A 17,370-nucleotide genomic window follows, 5' to 3' on the forward strand; every position below is an offset into this window, starting at 1 on the left:
TAAATCTTGGATAGTAACATGCTCTTTATATGTGGTTGCACATAAGTTCTTCACTCCATGTTTTCATTCTGGGATGAAAGTTGAGCCTTGAGATGCTGGCGAGCTCCTTTATAACCAGTGAGATTGCATTTGAAGTCAGTTATAACACAACAGTTGGCATGATTGCATTAATTTATTAATAACACCTGATAAATTGTAGCATGCCTAGGATCTTAATATTCCCTTAAGAGGATATTTCCAGTAAAGTCAAAAAGAGTACCAGTTTGGAGGGCTTCCCTGGTGGCACAGTGGTTAAGAATCCACCTGCCAGTGCAGGGGACACGGTCCGGGAAGATCCCACATGCCGCGGAGCAGCTAAGTCCGTGCGCTGCAACTACTGAGGCTGTGCTCTAGAGCCCGTGAGCCACAACTGCTGCAGCCCACATGCCTAGAGCCTGTGCTCCGCAACAAGAGAAGCCACCGCAAGGAGAAGCCCGCACACCGCAAGGAAGAGTAGCCCCCGCTCGCGCAACTAGAGAAAGCCCATGAGCAGCAGCAAAGCCCAACGTAGCCAAAAATAAATAAATTAAAAAAAAAAAAAGAGTACCAGTTCCTAGTACTTACTATATTTGCGGGGGTGGGGGGGAGTCATTAACAGAGAACATTTCCAAAAGTGAGCTCTTTTAATTCAGAGAAGCTAGTATAATTTGAGTGAGAAAATTACATTTGAGAAAGAGGTTTTTAAAGCTAGTTACTTTTGAAAATAGGCAATATATGTATATGGCACCAGAAATAAAAGGTTAAAAAAAGTATGTATGTGTGTGTAGGTAGATAGATAGATAAGGGTATTTTCTGTTGGCTGTGTAACAAATTGCCTCAAAATTTAGTGACTTAGGACTTCCCTGGTGGCGCAGTGGTTAAGAATCCACCTGCCAATGCAGGGGACGCGGGTTTGATCCCTGGTCTGGGAAGATCCCACATGTTGCGGAGCGGCTAAGCCCGTGCACCACAACTACTGAGACTGTGCTCTAGAGTCCGTGAGCCACGACTACTGAGCCCACATGCTGCAGCTACTGAAGCCCATGCGCCTAGAGCCCATGCTTCGCAACAAGAGAAGCCACCTCAGTGAGAAGCCCATGCACCGCAACGAAGAGTAGGCCCTGCTTGCTGCAACTAGAGAAAGCCCACGCACAGCAGTGGAGACCCAATTCAGCCAAAAAATAAATAAAAATTAAAAAAAAAATTTAGTGACTTAAAATGATATTAAATATTTATTTTTTAATTTATTTTTATTTTTTGGCCGCACCATGCGCAGCGTGTGGGCTCTTAGTTCTCTGACCAGGGATCAAACCCACACCCCCTGCAGTGGTAGCACAGAGTCTTAATCTCTGGACTGCCAAGGAAGTCCCGATATTATATCATACAGTTTGTATGGGTCAGAAATCTAGGAGGAATTAGCTGGATGGTTTTGGGTTGAGTCTCAGTGAGATAGTACTCATTATGTTGGCTGAAGCTGCAGTCATCTGAAGGCTTGAGTGGGGCTGGAAGATTCACTTCTAACATGGCTCACTCATGTGGCTGTTGGTAGAAGGCCCCAGTTTCTCACCAGTTTTTGGCAGGAGATCTCAGTTGCTCGCTATGTGAACCCTTCTCTAGGGCTGCTTAAGCGTCTTCACGATGTAGCAGCTAGCTGCCCCCAGTGATGAGAAACACACATGCACATGAGTGCATGCATGCATGTGCACACAAACACATAACACACACACACATACATACACACAACACACAGGCTTCAGTGTTTTTTATGACCTAGCCTCATAAGTCACCATTGTTTTCACCACTTTCTATTAGAATTGAGTCACCAAATACAGCCCACACTATATAGAGAAGGGAAATAGCCCTCACCTTTTTTTTTTTTAGGCCTCTCCTTTTGAAGAGAGGAGTTGTAAAGAATTTGAAGTATTCTTTTTGAAGCAAATAGCTTAGCAATCAGCTTTCAGTATTTCTTGCGTAGAGTCTTTGGTGCGTTAGCTTAGCATATACTGTTAATGAGGCCAGGGTCAGAGGGCCTAAGTTCAAACCAGTGTTTTGCTTTGTTTGCTGGATATGAAACGTCTCCGGTACTCCAGGGGCCATTGTGCAAATGCTAGTTATCAGTCTTGCTGGGGGCGGTGCTGGGGGAAACTGAGTGGAGTGACTCAGTACAGATTCATGATATAAAAGCCTTGAAATAACATGTAACTAAAGATGAGTGGGTAGCATGATCAGTCACAGAGATTAAGAGAGCCCATTAATCAACTCCTTATTATGTAAGAGGAAGTGGCATCTAGAAGGTGTGATTTGCTAGTGATGTTGTAGTTCTGGGGTTGAATAGCTCAGGTAGCATAGCACCCAGCCTGAGCATTTCTTTCTGTTTGGTATTCTCTGTACACGTTGTTTGAGACAGTTTCATCCAAGGAGCATAAACACAAACAAAAGAAACCAGATACAAAAGAATTGCATATATAGTATGTTTCCATTCATTTAAAGTTTGAAAACAGGCAAAACTCAGCCGTATTGTTTAGAGATGTGTGACAGTACCACTCTCTGTCCATCCAAAGCTGCTCTTTCCTTCCTCCGTAATAAGACTTAGAGGTGGGCACATGACGGCCCAGCTACATCTCATTTCTCAGTCTTTTGTGCAGTTTGGTGTGCACCTGTGACTTTCTAAGGTGGTATGGAGTGGAATTGTGTGCCGCTTTTATACCTGGTTCCTAAAGCCTCCCGTGCACACTTCTTGCTCTTTTCCTCTTCTGTAGGGTAGGAAGGCAGTCATCAAGAGCAATATTGAAGTCATGTGTTGAAAATGGCAGAGCCACCATCAACTGGAGTTTCTCGACAGAGTTGACCCTGGGAACCCAGACTGCCCACCCTAGCAGAGAATTACATTTATCTTGTGTTTGGGCCAGTATATTCTTTTTGTTATGGTAGTTAAAAATTGCTGTAACTAATACATGAGTAGCAAAAACATAAAGAAAACAAGGAAATTATTATAAAAGTGAAGAGAATGGCTGACCTCTGGGGTAGAGGGAGGAAGTGATTCCTACAAGTAGAATTTTTGAGTTAATACAAGTATATACCGATAGTGGTTATCTATTAAGCAGTGATATATAATGTGATAATTATGATGTAATAATCAACTTGGTATATACCCGTTGAGAATTTTCTAACTTTTATTCCTATCTAATGTGTATTTGCAGAAATATATTTTGTTTACATAAATGCTGTCATTTGGTGTTAGTCTTCATGCTTTTTTTCTCCCAACAGTGTTTTGGAGGTCTTTTCTTAACTGTCTTCTATATGCATTTCTTTATGTTGCATACTATTGGATGTCATGTATGTATTGTAGTTTATATAACAATTTCCCTAGTGATGGACTATTACAAATAGCACTGTAGTAAAATTGCATCTTTGTGCACCTGTGTTTCTTTTATTTTAAATGATGTAATTGGAATTTTTATTTTATTTATTTTTAAAAATTTATTTATTTTTGACTGCATAGGGTCTTCGTTGCTGTGCACGGGCTTTCTCTAGTTGCAGTGAGCAGGGGATACTCTTTGTTGCAGTGTGCAGGCTTCTCATTGCAGTGCCTTCTCTTGTTGTGGAGCACGGGCTCTAGGCGCACGGGCTTCAGTAGTTGTGGCTCACGGGCTCAGTCATTGTGGCTTGCAGGCTCTAGAGCACAGTCTCAGTAGTTGTGGCGCACGGGCTTTGTTGCTCCTCGGCATGTGGGATCTTCCCAGACCAGGGCTCGAACCCATGTCCCCTGCATTGGCAGGCGGATTCTTAACTACTGCACCACCAGGGAAGTCCCTGCACCTATGTTTCTTCAGAGTAAATCTCTAAACATGAAGTTATTGGGTCATAGGATATTTATTCTCATTTAAAATACTAATAGTTACTACTGCAAAACGAATGTATATCCCATCAGTATATCAGAGTACCCCTTTGCTCACAATATCACCTTTTAATATTGTTAGCATTTAAAACTTTTACTAATCTAACGGATTAAATGTTGGTCTCGTTGTTTTGATTTTGTTTTCCTGATTACTAGTATGGTTGAATATTGTGTCATATTTACATTGATCTTTAAGTTTTCTTCTCCTTTGAATTAACTCTTGATATTTCTGTTGTTTATCCTTTTCCATATTGATCAGAAGGACTTTTTTTTTTTTTTTTTTTTTTTTTTTGCGGTACACGGGCCTCTCACTGTTGTGTCCTCTCCCGTTGTGGAGCACAGGCTCCAGGCGCACAGGCTCAGCGGCCATGGCTCACGGGCCTAGCCGCTCTGCGGCATGTGGGATCTTCCCGGACCGGGGCACGAACCCGCGTCCCCTGCATCGGCAGGTGGACTCTCAACTACTGCGCTACCAGGGAAGCCCCAGAAGGACTTTTGTATATATTCTGAATATACATCCTCTGTATACTGTATTTGTGACACATTTTTTTTCCAACCTGTAACTTGTTTTGTAGTTTTGCGTATTGTTTTTTATTGTGCAGAAGTTTTATTTAATCAGATTTAGTCAGTCTTTTCTTTAATACCTTTACGTTCCTTCCCTATCCTAGGAAATAAACATACTCTATATTTTCTTCTAGTACTTTTATATTTTTAGAATGTGATATGAGGTAGGGATCTAACTTTACTTTTTTCTCTGTTGATAGCCAGTTGTCCCAACAATACTTATGAAATAGCTCATCCTTTTCCTGCTGATTTGAAGCATCACCTTTATTATTATTAAGTTCCTATACAGGCGGGGGTCTGTTTTTGGATACTGTCCTATTACATTGATGTCTTTGTCTTATGCTAATACCAATGCTATTTTTAATATACCTATATGATAGATTCTGATAGTCGATAAGGAAGTTCCCATTCACTTTTCTTCTCTGAAAAATCAGGGATATCTCTAGAATCAAAGAAATCTTTCTGAAGATGTAGTATTTGGGTTGGTTCTTTAAAAATCGACAGAATTTCAGTAATCAGAAAGGAAAAGGAGGACAGAGGTGGGGTACTAGGAATTTCAGTGCATGTTCTGTGAATCACACACACAGATAATTTGAGTCCAGATTGTTTTGGGCCTTGAGTGCAATATCAGGAGTTTAGCCTTCATTTGGCAGATGGTAGCAGAAGTGATGGGATCCAAGTGAGTCTGAGAAAGATGAATCTGGCACCAGAGCGAATAATAATTCAGGCCTGAATTAGTAGGGATCTGAACTAGGGAATGGGAAGGAATCATTCGTATAGAGACTTTTTGAAGGAATAGTCAGTAAGTGTTGATGGTTGATTGAAAAAAGGAGTTGAGGAAGAGAACCTAAGAGGCAAAGCTGGCTCTGAGGTTTTGAGGCTGGGTGGCTTCGGGAGACTGACAGGACTTGAGCTGTGAGAAGGATCTGGTTGGCAGGGATGGTGATGAATTGGTTTCAGGCATGTTTAATTGTAAGTGGTGGTAGACATCCAGTTGGAGATGTCTGGCAGTAGTTGGAAGTGTGAAACTAGGAGCTTTGGAAATACAAATCTGGGAGTCAGGTACATGGGAGTGTTAAATCCGTGGAAGTTGTTAAGATTATCTTGAAAATAATAAATATAGGAAAAGAAGGAGGCTTAAGGCAGAACTTTCATTATAACAACTAGCATTTGTTTTATACCCTTACTATGTGCTGAGCATGTACTGAGGTGCTGAGCACTCTATGTACCTTTTCTCATTTAATCCTTACAACCGTGTAGGTAGATATTATTACTCTGGAGAGGTCTTAACGGGTTCTAAATCTCTTCTTTTTTTTTTTAAAATTAATTTATTTATTTATATTTGGCTGAGTTGGGTCTTTGTTGCTGCCCGCAGGCTTTCTCTAGTTGTGGCTAGCCGGGGCTACTCTTTGTTGCAGTGCACGGGCTTCTCACTGCGGTGGCTTCTCTTGTTGCGGAGCACGGGCTCTAGGTGCGCGGGCTTCTTTAGTTGTGGCTCGCGGGCTCTGGAGTGCAGGCTCGGTAGTTGTGCCACACGGGCTTAGTTGCTCCGCGGCATGTGGTATCTTCCCGGACCAGGGCTCGAACCCGTGTCCCCTGCATTGGCAGGCGGATTCTTAACCACTGTGCCACCAGGGAAACCCTAAATCTCATCTTCTTAACCTCTAAGGTACTCTACCATATAGTTGATGGGGAAACAGTTTAGAAGAATAAGAGGGATCTATAAAATGTGAGAACTGGGAAAGACTAGGGATCATCTAATCCAACTCCTTGGTCTTAAACTTGGGAAACTAAGGCCTAAAAATATGGAACTTGTTCAGGGTCACAAAACCAGATTGTGGGATTGCTTAGCCACCACTGCTTCACAAGATTTTCTACTGAAATACTTCAAATCAGAGCGTGTTCTTGTGTTGGGTGGGGGGTGGGGTGGCTATTGCGAGTTTTAAATATGTTTTGAGGTTTCCTGTTTTACTCTTTAAATGTAAGTAAATGTTTCATTTTTACCCCAAAATATATCAACCAGTATTTATTTATTTGTCTGTTTAACTTTTTATTTTGAACTAGCTTTAGATTTTCAGAGCAGTTGGAATGATAGAGCTCCTGCACACACAGTGCACACACAGTCATTTGAGCTGTTGTTCCCGTATAAATAGTGCTTCATCTTTCTCTGGCTTCTTTAAAAATTTTTCCTTTGTCTTTAAGTTTCAGCAGTTTGATTATGAAGTGTCTGGGCTTGAATTTCGTTGAGTTTAGCCTGCTTGGGGTTCACCAATGCTCCAGGTATTCTGTTCAGGTTTTATAGGTGAATTCAGTGGGAGAGACAGGGTAGAGTGGGCTTTCTCTGTCTAACTCAGAACCAGAACCTTAATGGCATCTTTTGATTAAAAGAAGTATTTCATTTTGATATAGTCCAATTTAACAGTCTTTCCCTTTATTCTTTTCTAGAAGCTATATTGCTTTGCCTTTCAGATTATATTCACAATCTGTCTGTGTGACTTCATTTTTTATTGTCTGTTTCGAGTTATCATCATGAGCTCATGGGCTTATTTATATTTGTTTCAATTCATTTGCAGCCATTTTTCTTTCTGATGCTCAATTTGTCCCATCTCAGCTAGGGGGAGCTCTTTCAGGTTGCTTTCTATGTCCTTCCAACATGACCCAACTACTGTCTTTGATAGCATTCTAGATTTTCCATTAAGTTCTTGATCTTTTCATCATCTGACTCACACCAGGAATAGATTATTTTTCTAAGGACTGGTTCATTTTAATGAAAAATGGTATTTAGAGACTGTCCTATGGGCAATAGACGTATTCATTGCTACAGGGTTGTCCTTGGTGCTTTGTTTTCGAAGCTCTTTTTTTTAATTATAAAAGCAATCCATTTTCTTTATAGAACATTTCAAAGTATAAATGTATAGGGAAATTTAAATTATCCCTGATTTTCCACTTAGAACCTTGGCTTTCAAGATTATAAGTCTGTTTTTTAATTAGAACTCTTAGACATTCCAAACGTTTATTAGAACTTCCTCATTCTGTTTTTTACCACTTTCAGAAGATCAGAGACTTGAGGCACTCTGAATATCTAGCAAACCCTCCATAAATAATAATAAACAGCATGTTATTTCATGTATAAATAACTTATCCTCCCCAAATTGAATGTTCCTTTCTGAGAGTGGTGATGGATAGATTTAGATGGATAGATTAAATATAAAGAAATAAGGCCAAGGAAAGAGAGACTCAAAGAATTGTACATCCATTGATTTAACATCTGTTTCATGTAAACTTCAAAAGAGACTATTAGACAATTTGGAAGCATGAGAAGCTATAATGAAGTCCCATTTTTATTTGATGTAGCTAACTTTGTAATACATCACGCTGTTAACCAGGATGGGGAATATAAATGCAATAGCAAGTTTGGGAAAAATGATGAGATTAAAAAAAACCCAGCTTCATTGAGATATAATTCACATACCATAAAATTCACTCTTTAAAAGTGTACAATTCAGTGCTTTTTAGTATATTCAGAGAGTTGTGCAACCATCACCACTATCCAATTTTAGAACATGTTTATCACTGTAAAATGAGACCCCCATATCTGTTAGCAGCCATTCCTTATTTCCCACTCCCACAACACCTGGCAACCATGAATCCACTTTCTGTCTGTATAGATTTGCCTATTCTGAACAATTGATACAAATGGAATCATACATACTTGGCTTTCTGTGGCTGGCTTCTTGTACTTAGCATAGTGTTTTAAGGTTCATCCATTTTGTAGCATGTGTCAGTACTTAATTTGTTTTCATGGCTGAATAATATTCCATTGTATGCATATACCACATTCTGTTTATCCACTCATCAGTTGATGGACATTTGTGTTGTTTCCTCTTTTTGGCTATTATGAATAATGCTACTGTGAACATTCATGTACAAGTTTTTGTGTGGACATATGTTTTTAGTTCCCTTGGATGTAGATGTAGGAGTAGAATTGCTGGATTATATGGTGACACTGTGTTTAAGCTTTAAGGAACTGTCAGACTGATTTCCAAAGTGATCGCACCATTTCATAATCCCCCCAACCATGAAGGGTTCTAATTTCTTTACATTCCCGCCAACACTTGTTATTGTTTGTCTTTTTTGATTATAGTCATCCTAGTGGGTGTGAACTGGTATCTCGCAGTTTTCATTTACATTTATCTAATAACTAATGAGGTTGAGCATCTTTTCATGTGCTTGTCGGTCTTTTGCATATCTTCTTTGGGGAAATACCTGTTCAGTTACTTTGCCCAATTTTTAATGGGATTATTTGTCTTTTTATTGCTGAATTGTAATAGTTCTTTATTTTGAATACAAGTCTCTTATTAGGTATATGATTTGCAAATATTCTCTCCTGTTTTGTGAGTCTTCTTTTCACTTTCTTGATGGTGTCTGTTGAAGCACACAGCCTTTTATTTTCAAAGTCCAGTTTATCTGTATTTTCTTTTTCGTCACTTGTGCTTTTTATGTCAATATCTAAGAAACCATTGCCTATTCTAAATTTACAAGATTTATTCCTATCTTTTCTTTTAAAGTTTTATAGTTTTATTTCTTACATTTAGGTCTATAATCCATTTTGAATTAATTTTTGTGTATGGTGTGAGGTTAGGGATTCAACTTCTTTCTTTAGCATGTGGATATCCAGAATTCCCAGCAGCATTTGTTGACAAGACAATTCCTTCCCCATTGAATTATCTTGGCACCCTTGTCAAAAATGAGTTGTCCATAAAGTAGGGGTTTTTTGGTGAACTCTCTATTCTGTTGCTTTATGTCTATCCTTATATCAGAACTGCACTTTATATGCCAGCTCCTTACTTTGTAGTACGTCTTGAAATTGGGAAATATGAGTCCTCCAATTTTGTTTTTCTTTTTCAAGATTGTTTTGAGTTGAAAAGCCTGTTTTCAACTGTTCAAGCTGTTCTGAGTCCATTGCATTCTATGGGAATTTTGGGATCAGTTTGTCAGTTTCTGTCATGAAGTTATCTAGAATTTTGGTAGGGATTGCGTTAAATCTGTAAATCAGTTTGGGGGGTTTTGCCATCTTAACAATATTAAGTCTTTCAACCCAGGGACACTGGCTGTCTTTCCATTCATTTATGTCTTTTATAATTTCTTACAACAATGTTTTATAGTTTCAGTATACAAGTTTTATAGTATTTTCATTTTATTCTTTTTGATGCTATTATAAATGCAATTGATTTCTTAATTTCACTTTTGAATTGTTTATTTCTAGTGCGTAGAAATACAGCTGATGTTTTAAAAATCTTGTATCCTGCAACCTGTCTGAACTCATTTGTTAGTTATAATAGTGTTTTTTTGGTGTGGCTTACCTAGGAAGGTAATTTTCTATATACAAGATCATATTATTTTCAAATAGAGATAGTTTTACTTTCTTTTCATTCTGATACTGGTTTTGTATCTGTAAAATTTTATTTTATTTTTTTGTTGAAGTATAGTTGATTTACAATGTTTCAGGTTTACAGCAAAGTGATTCAGTTTTATGTGTGTGTGTATGTGTGTGTGTGTATTCTTTTTGAGATACTTATTTTGGTGGTGGGGGGGTGCCGTGCCGCGTGGCTTGTGGGATCTCAGTTCCTTGACCAGGGAGTGAACCCTGTGGCCATGGCAGTGAAAGAGCCAAATCCTAACCACTAGACCACCAGGGAACTCCCCTCAGATACTTTTCCACTACAGATTCTTATAAGATATTGAATATAGTTCCCTTTTCTATACAGTAGGTCCTTGTTGTTTATGTATTTTATATACAGTGGTCTGTATCTGTTAACCCCAAATTCCAAATTTATCCCCCCCTGCCCTTTTCCCCTTTGGCAACCGTAAGTTTGTCTTCTATGTCTATGAGTCTATGAATCTGTAAATTTGAGGTGAATGGGGACATCTGTTGGACATGTCTAGCAGGCAGTTGGATATATGAGATCAGAACTAAGGGAAGATTGGGGCAGGAGATAGAAATTTGAAAGCCCTTATCAACATGTGAATAGTGTAGTTTTTGGGAAGTGGAAGCCAGATTGAAGTAAATTGAGTAAATAAAAGGTGAGGTAACAGAGATAGCTAATATAGAAGCACAAATGAGAAGAAAAGAGCCTCAAAAGGTTAAACTTATAGTTTCTTAAAATATGGTTTGTGGGCCATCTGCATTTAAGTTACTTGGGATACTTGTTAAAAATACATTTTCCTATGTTCCATCCCAGACCCTCTGAATTAGACTCTCTGTGGGTAGGTCTTGGTGTTCTGCATTTTAAACTAATTCTTAGATAATTCTTGGGCACATAGGAATTAGAGAATCCCTCAACTAAAGGAATTCTGTTGAGAATGAAGGAATGGGAGAAAACTTGAGTGCTTTTGTAGCTTTGATAGAAACAATAGGGAGGGTGGAGTTGAAGAGTGAGAAGAATGAAGACCCAAACTCCCCAAGGAAGGTGGAATTTAGAAAAGAGATGAAAGGATTGGCCTAGAATAGAAGGAGAAATGACTCTTCCATACATCTGGTGTTAACATACAGAGTTTTAAAAGCTTTGAAGTAAGCTAGCCCATTTCTTCGTTTTTTTATATGGGAAAAACATAGTTAATAGGGCAAAGCAATGCTCAGGGTTCCATAATCAATTATGTAATAATACTGAGTACAACCCAGTTTTCTCAGTTCCCCGTTTATTGGTGTTTGCAAAGCCTCGTACTGTTGCTGATCCTGTTCATTTCTGTGTAGAGTTACTGTCTGTTTCTAGTAGTGCTTTAACCAAGAACATCTCTTCTGTCATAATGCTCTGTTTTGTTCACTATACCTCAGTCATATAAAGATTTCTAAAGGGTGGCAAAAAATAGAGAAGCTCTTGCATGCATGTATTGCTTCTGCCACCAGGATTGGGATAGTTGACTGAAATATCAGCCGAAAGCTTTTCTTCACAAAGAGCAGCAGTACCCTAAACCTTCCCCGTCCCCGTTCCCTGACCCTAACCCTAACCCCAACCCTAACCCTAACCCTTAGGGGGTTCTGTGTACAGAACTAGTTGTGTACAGAGCTAGTTGTTCATTTCTTCATTCTAGAATAGACTAAGCACAACAGTGGCTGTCACTTATTCCATACTTGTTTTGTATCTAAAACTATGCTTAGTATTTTACATTCATTATCTTAGTTTTTTACAAGAACCATCTGAAGGTAGATAGTATTAAGATCCAAACTCTATAAATGAGGAAAGTCAAGGTCAGTGAGATTATCTAGTTCAATGAAACAAAGTGAGTGGCAGAACCAAGATTCAAACTCAGGTTTGAGTGTCTGACTCCCAAGTCCATGATCTTAACCACTCTGTCATTCTGTCTTTCTTTGTGTACATGGCAGATATGACTGTTGGAAGAAGGATTAACAATGGCATCCAAAATAACATGTTGTTCTCTAGACCACAATTTGTAGTGCTCCCATTATGTAACTTAGGGATGGACAACATTTTAAGACTGAGAGCTTATTTTGTAATACTTATATTGCTTGGTTACTTAAATCTACATTAGGGTTGCTGAATGTTAACGTGTAATACTTTCTTTTTCCCTTTCATTATTTTTATGCTACTTTAATGGTGGCTTTTGAAGTACTCTTTTCTTTTCAGAAAAACCATGCCAGATGGATCATCTGGATCGAATCCTTCTGTCTGGCATCTATAATGTACGAAAGGGAAAGACCCAGCTGCATAAGTGGGCTGAACGCCTGGTTGTTCTCTGTGGCACCTGCCTCATCGTTTCCTCAGTGAAGGATTGTCAGACTGGAAAGATGCACATTTTGCCTCTGGTTGGGGGAAAGGTAAGACTCACAGATGAATTATTCTTCCTCTAATCATCTTAATTAAAAAAATATCACATATGCTTTTCAGAGCTTTTTCCACATCTTTTCAAATAAACCAATATGAGCATTATTAAAGATTACGTCACAAAATTTTTGTGTTCTTAGTTTTAAACAAAACCACTCAGGCTAATTTAAGCATAAAACAAGTTCATGTACATCACGGACTCCCTGGGAGGTCCAAAGACTATCCATGCCCCAAATTCTGCTGCAGGACCCGTCTGTTGGAGAAACCCCTGTGTCCACTGCTAGGCACTAAATGCTCTCTCATTGGTACCACCAAGAGTAGACAGAGGATGCTGCCACTAGAAGCTGCCTTTGTAAACTAGAAGTAGCTGTTAGCATCCCCTCCAAAATAGATTCTTTCCTGTTTGTCTTTTTCCCCTGTTAGACTGAAATTCAGAGTCTGGAGTGGTCATAAGCTCCTACCCAGCAGCCAGAGAAACCTGCCATTTCTTGCATCTGTACTAGAGAATTCCCCATCATAGGAAAGGCAATTCCAAGTCTGGAAAACAGATAATGTTTACAGGAAGTTATACATAATTTTATTTCCTTTATGTTGAATCTTGAAGATCATAAAACAATCTGAATTGAAGAGAACTTCCAGACAAAATGACTTTGTGAATCATGCTTTGAGATAGCCAGTTTGATCCAGATACACAGCAATATAGATAAAATACATATATTTAAAAAATAAACATATGAAAGGACATAGCTGGACTTAGGAATGTGGAATAGAAATGTAAGTGGTGAGGGCCTACTGGGCTCTGGGTCTGAAAGATGGCAGCCTAGGGGTTTAGCTCCTATAAGTATCTGGGTCTAAAAGTACTCTGGTTATGATGGGGGACCTGGCCCAAGCTTATTGCTGGAAACTAGGAAATGAGTGGTATTCTTTGTTCCTGATAAAAAGCTGGAAAAAAACAAAAACCCAAACAAAAAACTTCTGTAAACCACTGACTGGAACCAAGGCTTGTTCCTGGCTGTGGTTCTAAACAGATGCGTGGACCCAGTTGTATGCCCTGTGACTAGGAAATGAACAAGCCCCACCTGGCCTAATAAATGAATGTGTGTCACTCCAGTATCATCCGTGGAACAGGAACCCACTACTACCAGTATGAGACCTGGTTCTATTTTTGGGGGCTGAAGGATAGTGAAGAAAGTAAGTGAAATTTCTCCAAAGGGAGAAGGTGAGTGAGGACAAGGTTGGAGGATTGGCGGAGAGGAAGTGGGAAACAGAGCAAGAAAGAAAGAAAAACAAACCTCCCATTTACGTAATTCTTGTCCGTTCTCTCTCTTCCCTCACTAATAGAATAGAATTGTGTTCAGGGTGGTGATGTGACCAAGATCAAAAACTCCTCAGCCTCCCTTGTAGCTAGTGGTGGCTAATAAATGTAAACAGAAGTTTGCAGGTGGGACTTTTGGGAAAGGCCTTTAAAGTGGGAGAGACGTGGATGGCTTGACCCTTTGCCCTGCGTTTCCTTCCTTTATGGAACATAGTCTCTTGGTATTGGAGATGGAGCAGTCATATGGTGGCTGGAAACTGCAGGCATTTGCTGAGTGTGGCCTTCTGGAAAGCAGGAGGCGCCTGGGCCCATGGTGGCAGGGCAGAGCTGCTGTAGCACTCCTGGACTGATGCTGTGTTTTTAAGCCACTACTTCACAGCTGAATGTAATGAACCAACGAACGTACTGAAGAATTTCACAGATAAAACGTATAAGAGAGCCCATAAGGGAGGGTCCAGTATACATCTAATAGCAGTTCCAGAGAGGAGAGTAAAGGAGAATGGATAAGCAATATCTGAAGAAATAACGGTTGAGATTTTTCTAGAAATAAAGACAGACATGAGTGTTCAGATTGAAAAGACACTGAGTACTGAACAGGATAAATAAAAATAAGTTGACACGTAGACACATTGCAGAACATGAAGGAGCAAATCACAGAAGCTTCCAGAAAGAAAAGATTACCTGCAAAGAATTGACAGGCTGACAACAGCTTTCTTTTCATCAACAATATGTGTAGAAGACTATTTGCAAAATTGCTGAGAGAAAATAAATGTCAACCTGTAGGCTATATACAGCTGAATTACTTTACAAAAGTCAAGGCAAAATAGAACATTTTCAGACATATAAAGACTAATGAGGGAGTTCCCTGGCGGTCCAGTGGTTAGGACTGGGTGCTTTCACTGCCGCGGTACAGTCAAAAAAAGAAAAAAAGACTGGTACTTCCCTGGTGGCGCAGTAGTTAAGAATCCACCTGCCAATGCAGAGGACACAGGTTCAAGCCCTGGTCTGGGAAGATCCCACATGCCGTAGAGCAACTAAGCCCGTGCGCCACAACTGCTGAAGCCCGCGCACCTAGAGCCCATGCTCCGCAACAAGAGAAGCCACTGCAGTGAGAAGCCTGCACACCAGAACGAAGAGTAGCCCCCGCTCACTGCAACTAAGGAAAGCCCGTGTGCAGCAACGAAGGCCCAATGCAGCCAAAAATAAATAAAATAGTGGACATGAATTTCATTTAAAAAAATTAAAAAACAACACCCCTCCAAAAAACAAAAAAAAAAGAAATAAAACAACAAAGGAAAGTAAATTCAAAGGGAAGGCATGAGATAAATAGATGATGAGCACAGACACTGACAAAATATGGTAGTAAATTTAATATTGATTGTAAAAACGTTTAAAATTTTTAATATTTTAAATATAAATTTAAACAACTAAAGCTCAAACTATCCTGAACAGTATTCAAGGTATGGTGGTGTGTTCAGTAAGGAAAGTGTGATGCAGTTTTGGGATAAGTGATTTATGAGTATAACTTGGAAGTTTCCAGCTGACTCACCAAGATTCAGTAGCTATGACATACTAAAGTGAGATGTCAGACAAAGATGTAAGTGGTTCCATAACTATAAAAAGACTTCATCCTCATCAAAGCTAGGGTTGTTGAAAAGAGCTGTGGTGCAGTGAATCCCTGCCACCACCCCAAATGGTACTGAGGGAGGTTTCTGCCTCTTTCCTCAAGCCTAGTGAAAGAGGTTTCAAAAGGAGCCAAGAGAGCCTGATATGGGTCCGCTGCAGTAAGGGGGACATAGTGCGCTGGTGTCCTGCCTTCTAACCAGGAAGTCTTGAGGACGAAAGATAAGCTGCCGGCTGCTTTGGTGATAGAGCAAAGCGCCTAACTCATGTGTTGGGATCACTGTGTACTCTGGGTTTGTTAGTATGTGACCCAGATGGGTTGAGAGAGAGCAGGAGCCATTGGGTAGGTGGGTGGATTCTCTTAGAATATGTCCAGTGGGGCCACCTGGAGGGGCAAAGAGACTTCACTGGAGGGTGGGCTGTCAGTGGACCACCAGATTCCTTCAGGTCTGAGGAGGGAGTGGTCACCTGCTAGAATAGCATGCATTAGCCTGGTCAAGGGATCTGTACATGAGAAGCCATCATTGGTTGGATTGGGGGGGCCGGGTATCCAAAGAACCCTCAAAAGGACCCTACTGAGGAAGATCATCCCCTTTAAAATCTGGTAGGCCCAGAGAGTGTGAAGTCAGGTTATGACTCTACTAGTCTAGTAAGAACCTTTGGGCTTGCATCTTCCCTGTCCTTCCTCCTGCCCCACTTCAGTGATGGAGGGAGTCAGAAATGGCTTCTATCCCAGCACCTAGTAAGTAAGGGGGGAGGTGAGTCCAAAAAGTAGGCCAAGGTACCCCTTGCAGGCAGGCAGCTACCTCCAGTGTGCCGCAGTGGTGGGGAAAGGGTTGGAGCAATCTTACCCTTGAAGTGGAAACTTTGGCTTTTATCATGTGGGCTGCAGACTCTCCTGTTCTGAAACAGGCATGCATTCTTGCATTACCGGGACTCGTACTGACTGTTGCTAAGCTGGGAATGCTCCTTCCCCAGGAGGTTTCCACACCTTGCTCCTGAATAAAATAAAAGACTTGTGGGGTCTTTGCTCACATGTTCCCTCCTCAGTGAGTCCTTCCTTGACTGTCCTATTCATAACTCAGATCACCTACCCTGTTCCCCTCCAAGCCTGTACCCTGCTTTATTTTTCTTCATGTTACTCATTCTGTATTTTAGCATATTATGCTATATCATGTCACCATTATTTATTTATTTATTTATTTGTGGCTGCATTGGGTCTTCGTTGCTGTGCGCGGGCTTTCTCTAGTTGTGGTGGCTTCTCTTGTTGTGGAGCACAGGCTCTAGGTGCGTGGCACACGGGCTCAGCAGTTGTGGCTTGCGGGCTCTAGAGCTCAGGCTCAGTAGTTGTGGTGCATGGGCTTAGTTGCTCCACAACATGTGGGATCTTCCTGGACCAGGGCTCAAACCTGTGTCCCTTGCACTGGCAGGCGGATTCTTAACCACTGTGCCACCAGGGAAGCTTTCATGTCACCATTTTGATATATAAACTCCATTGAGGGCAGAGGGTTTGTTAATTTTTTCCCCTGTTATGTCCCCAGCACCCACAATAGTAAAAAGTATTCATTCAGCAGATAATTATCAAACTGAGATTGTTTTGTGATTTAAAGAGTAATAAATAAATTTACTTATGGCTATGCCCTATGAATCCTACACCTTCAACATATCTGTTAAATAAGTATTCCTTTGTTTTTTTCTTTTTTTTTTTTGGCCACACTGTGCGGCATGCGGGATCTTAGTTCCCTGACCAGGGATCGAACCCATGCCCCCCTGCAGTGGAAGAAGCGTGGAGTCTTAACCACTGGACCACTAGGGAATTCCCCCTCTGGTTTTTTTTTTAAACAGCTTTATGAGACAGAATTCATATAGTGTACAATTAATCCATTTAAAGTGTACAATTCAGTGACTTTTAGTATATTCACAGAGTTGTACAACTGTCACCATAATCGATTTTAGAATACTTTCATGGCCCTTTGAAAAGAAACCCTGCACTACTTAGCCGTCATCTCCCCATTCCTTCTCCAGCCCCAGGCACCCATTAATCTACTTTCTGTCTCTATAGATTTACTGATTCTGGACATTTCATATAAATGGAATCATATAATATA

The 17,370-nt window shown here is 40.2% G+C and overlaps 1 protein-coding gene across 3 annotated transcripts in view; it reads left to right on the plus strand.

Moving 5' to 3' along the window:
* PHLPP2 (PH domain and leucine rich repeat protein phosphatase 2) overlaps positions 1 to 17,370 on the plus strand; it is a 73,019-nt gene that overhangs the window by 19,578 nt on the left and 36,071 nt on the right. For all 3 annotated transcript variants that reach the window (XM_067721260.1, XM_067721261.1, XM_067721262.1), the window contains one exon: positions 12,127 to 12,317. In XM_067721260.1, coding sequence (XP_067577361.1) covers positions 12,127 to 12,317 — 191 coding nt within the window. The remainder of the gene's footprint in view (positions 1 to 12,126; positions 12,318 to 17,370) is intronic.

This window comes from Pseudorca crassidens, chromosome 20 (genome assembly GCF_039906515.1).
Source record: "Pseudorca crassidens isolate mPseCra1 chromosome 20, mPseCra1.hap1, whole genome shotgun sequence".
NCBI classification, from domain to species: Eukaryota; Metazoa; Chordata; class Mammalia; order Artiodactyla; family Delphinidae; genus Pseudorca; species Pseudorca crassidens.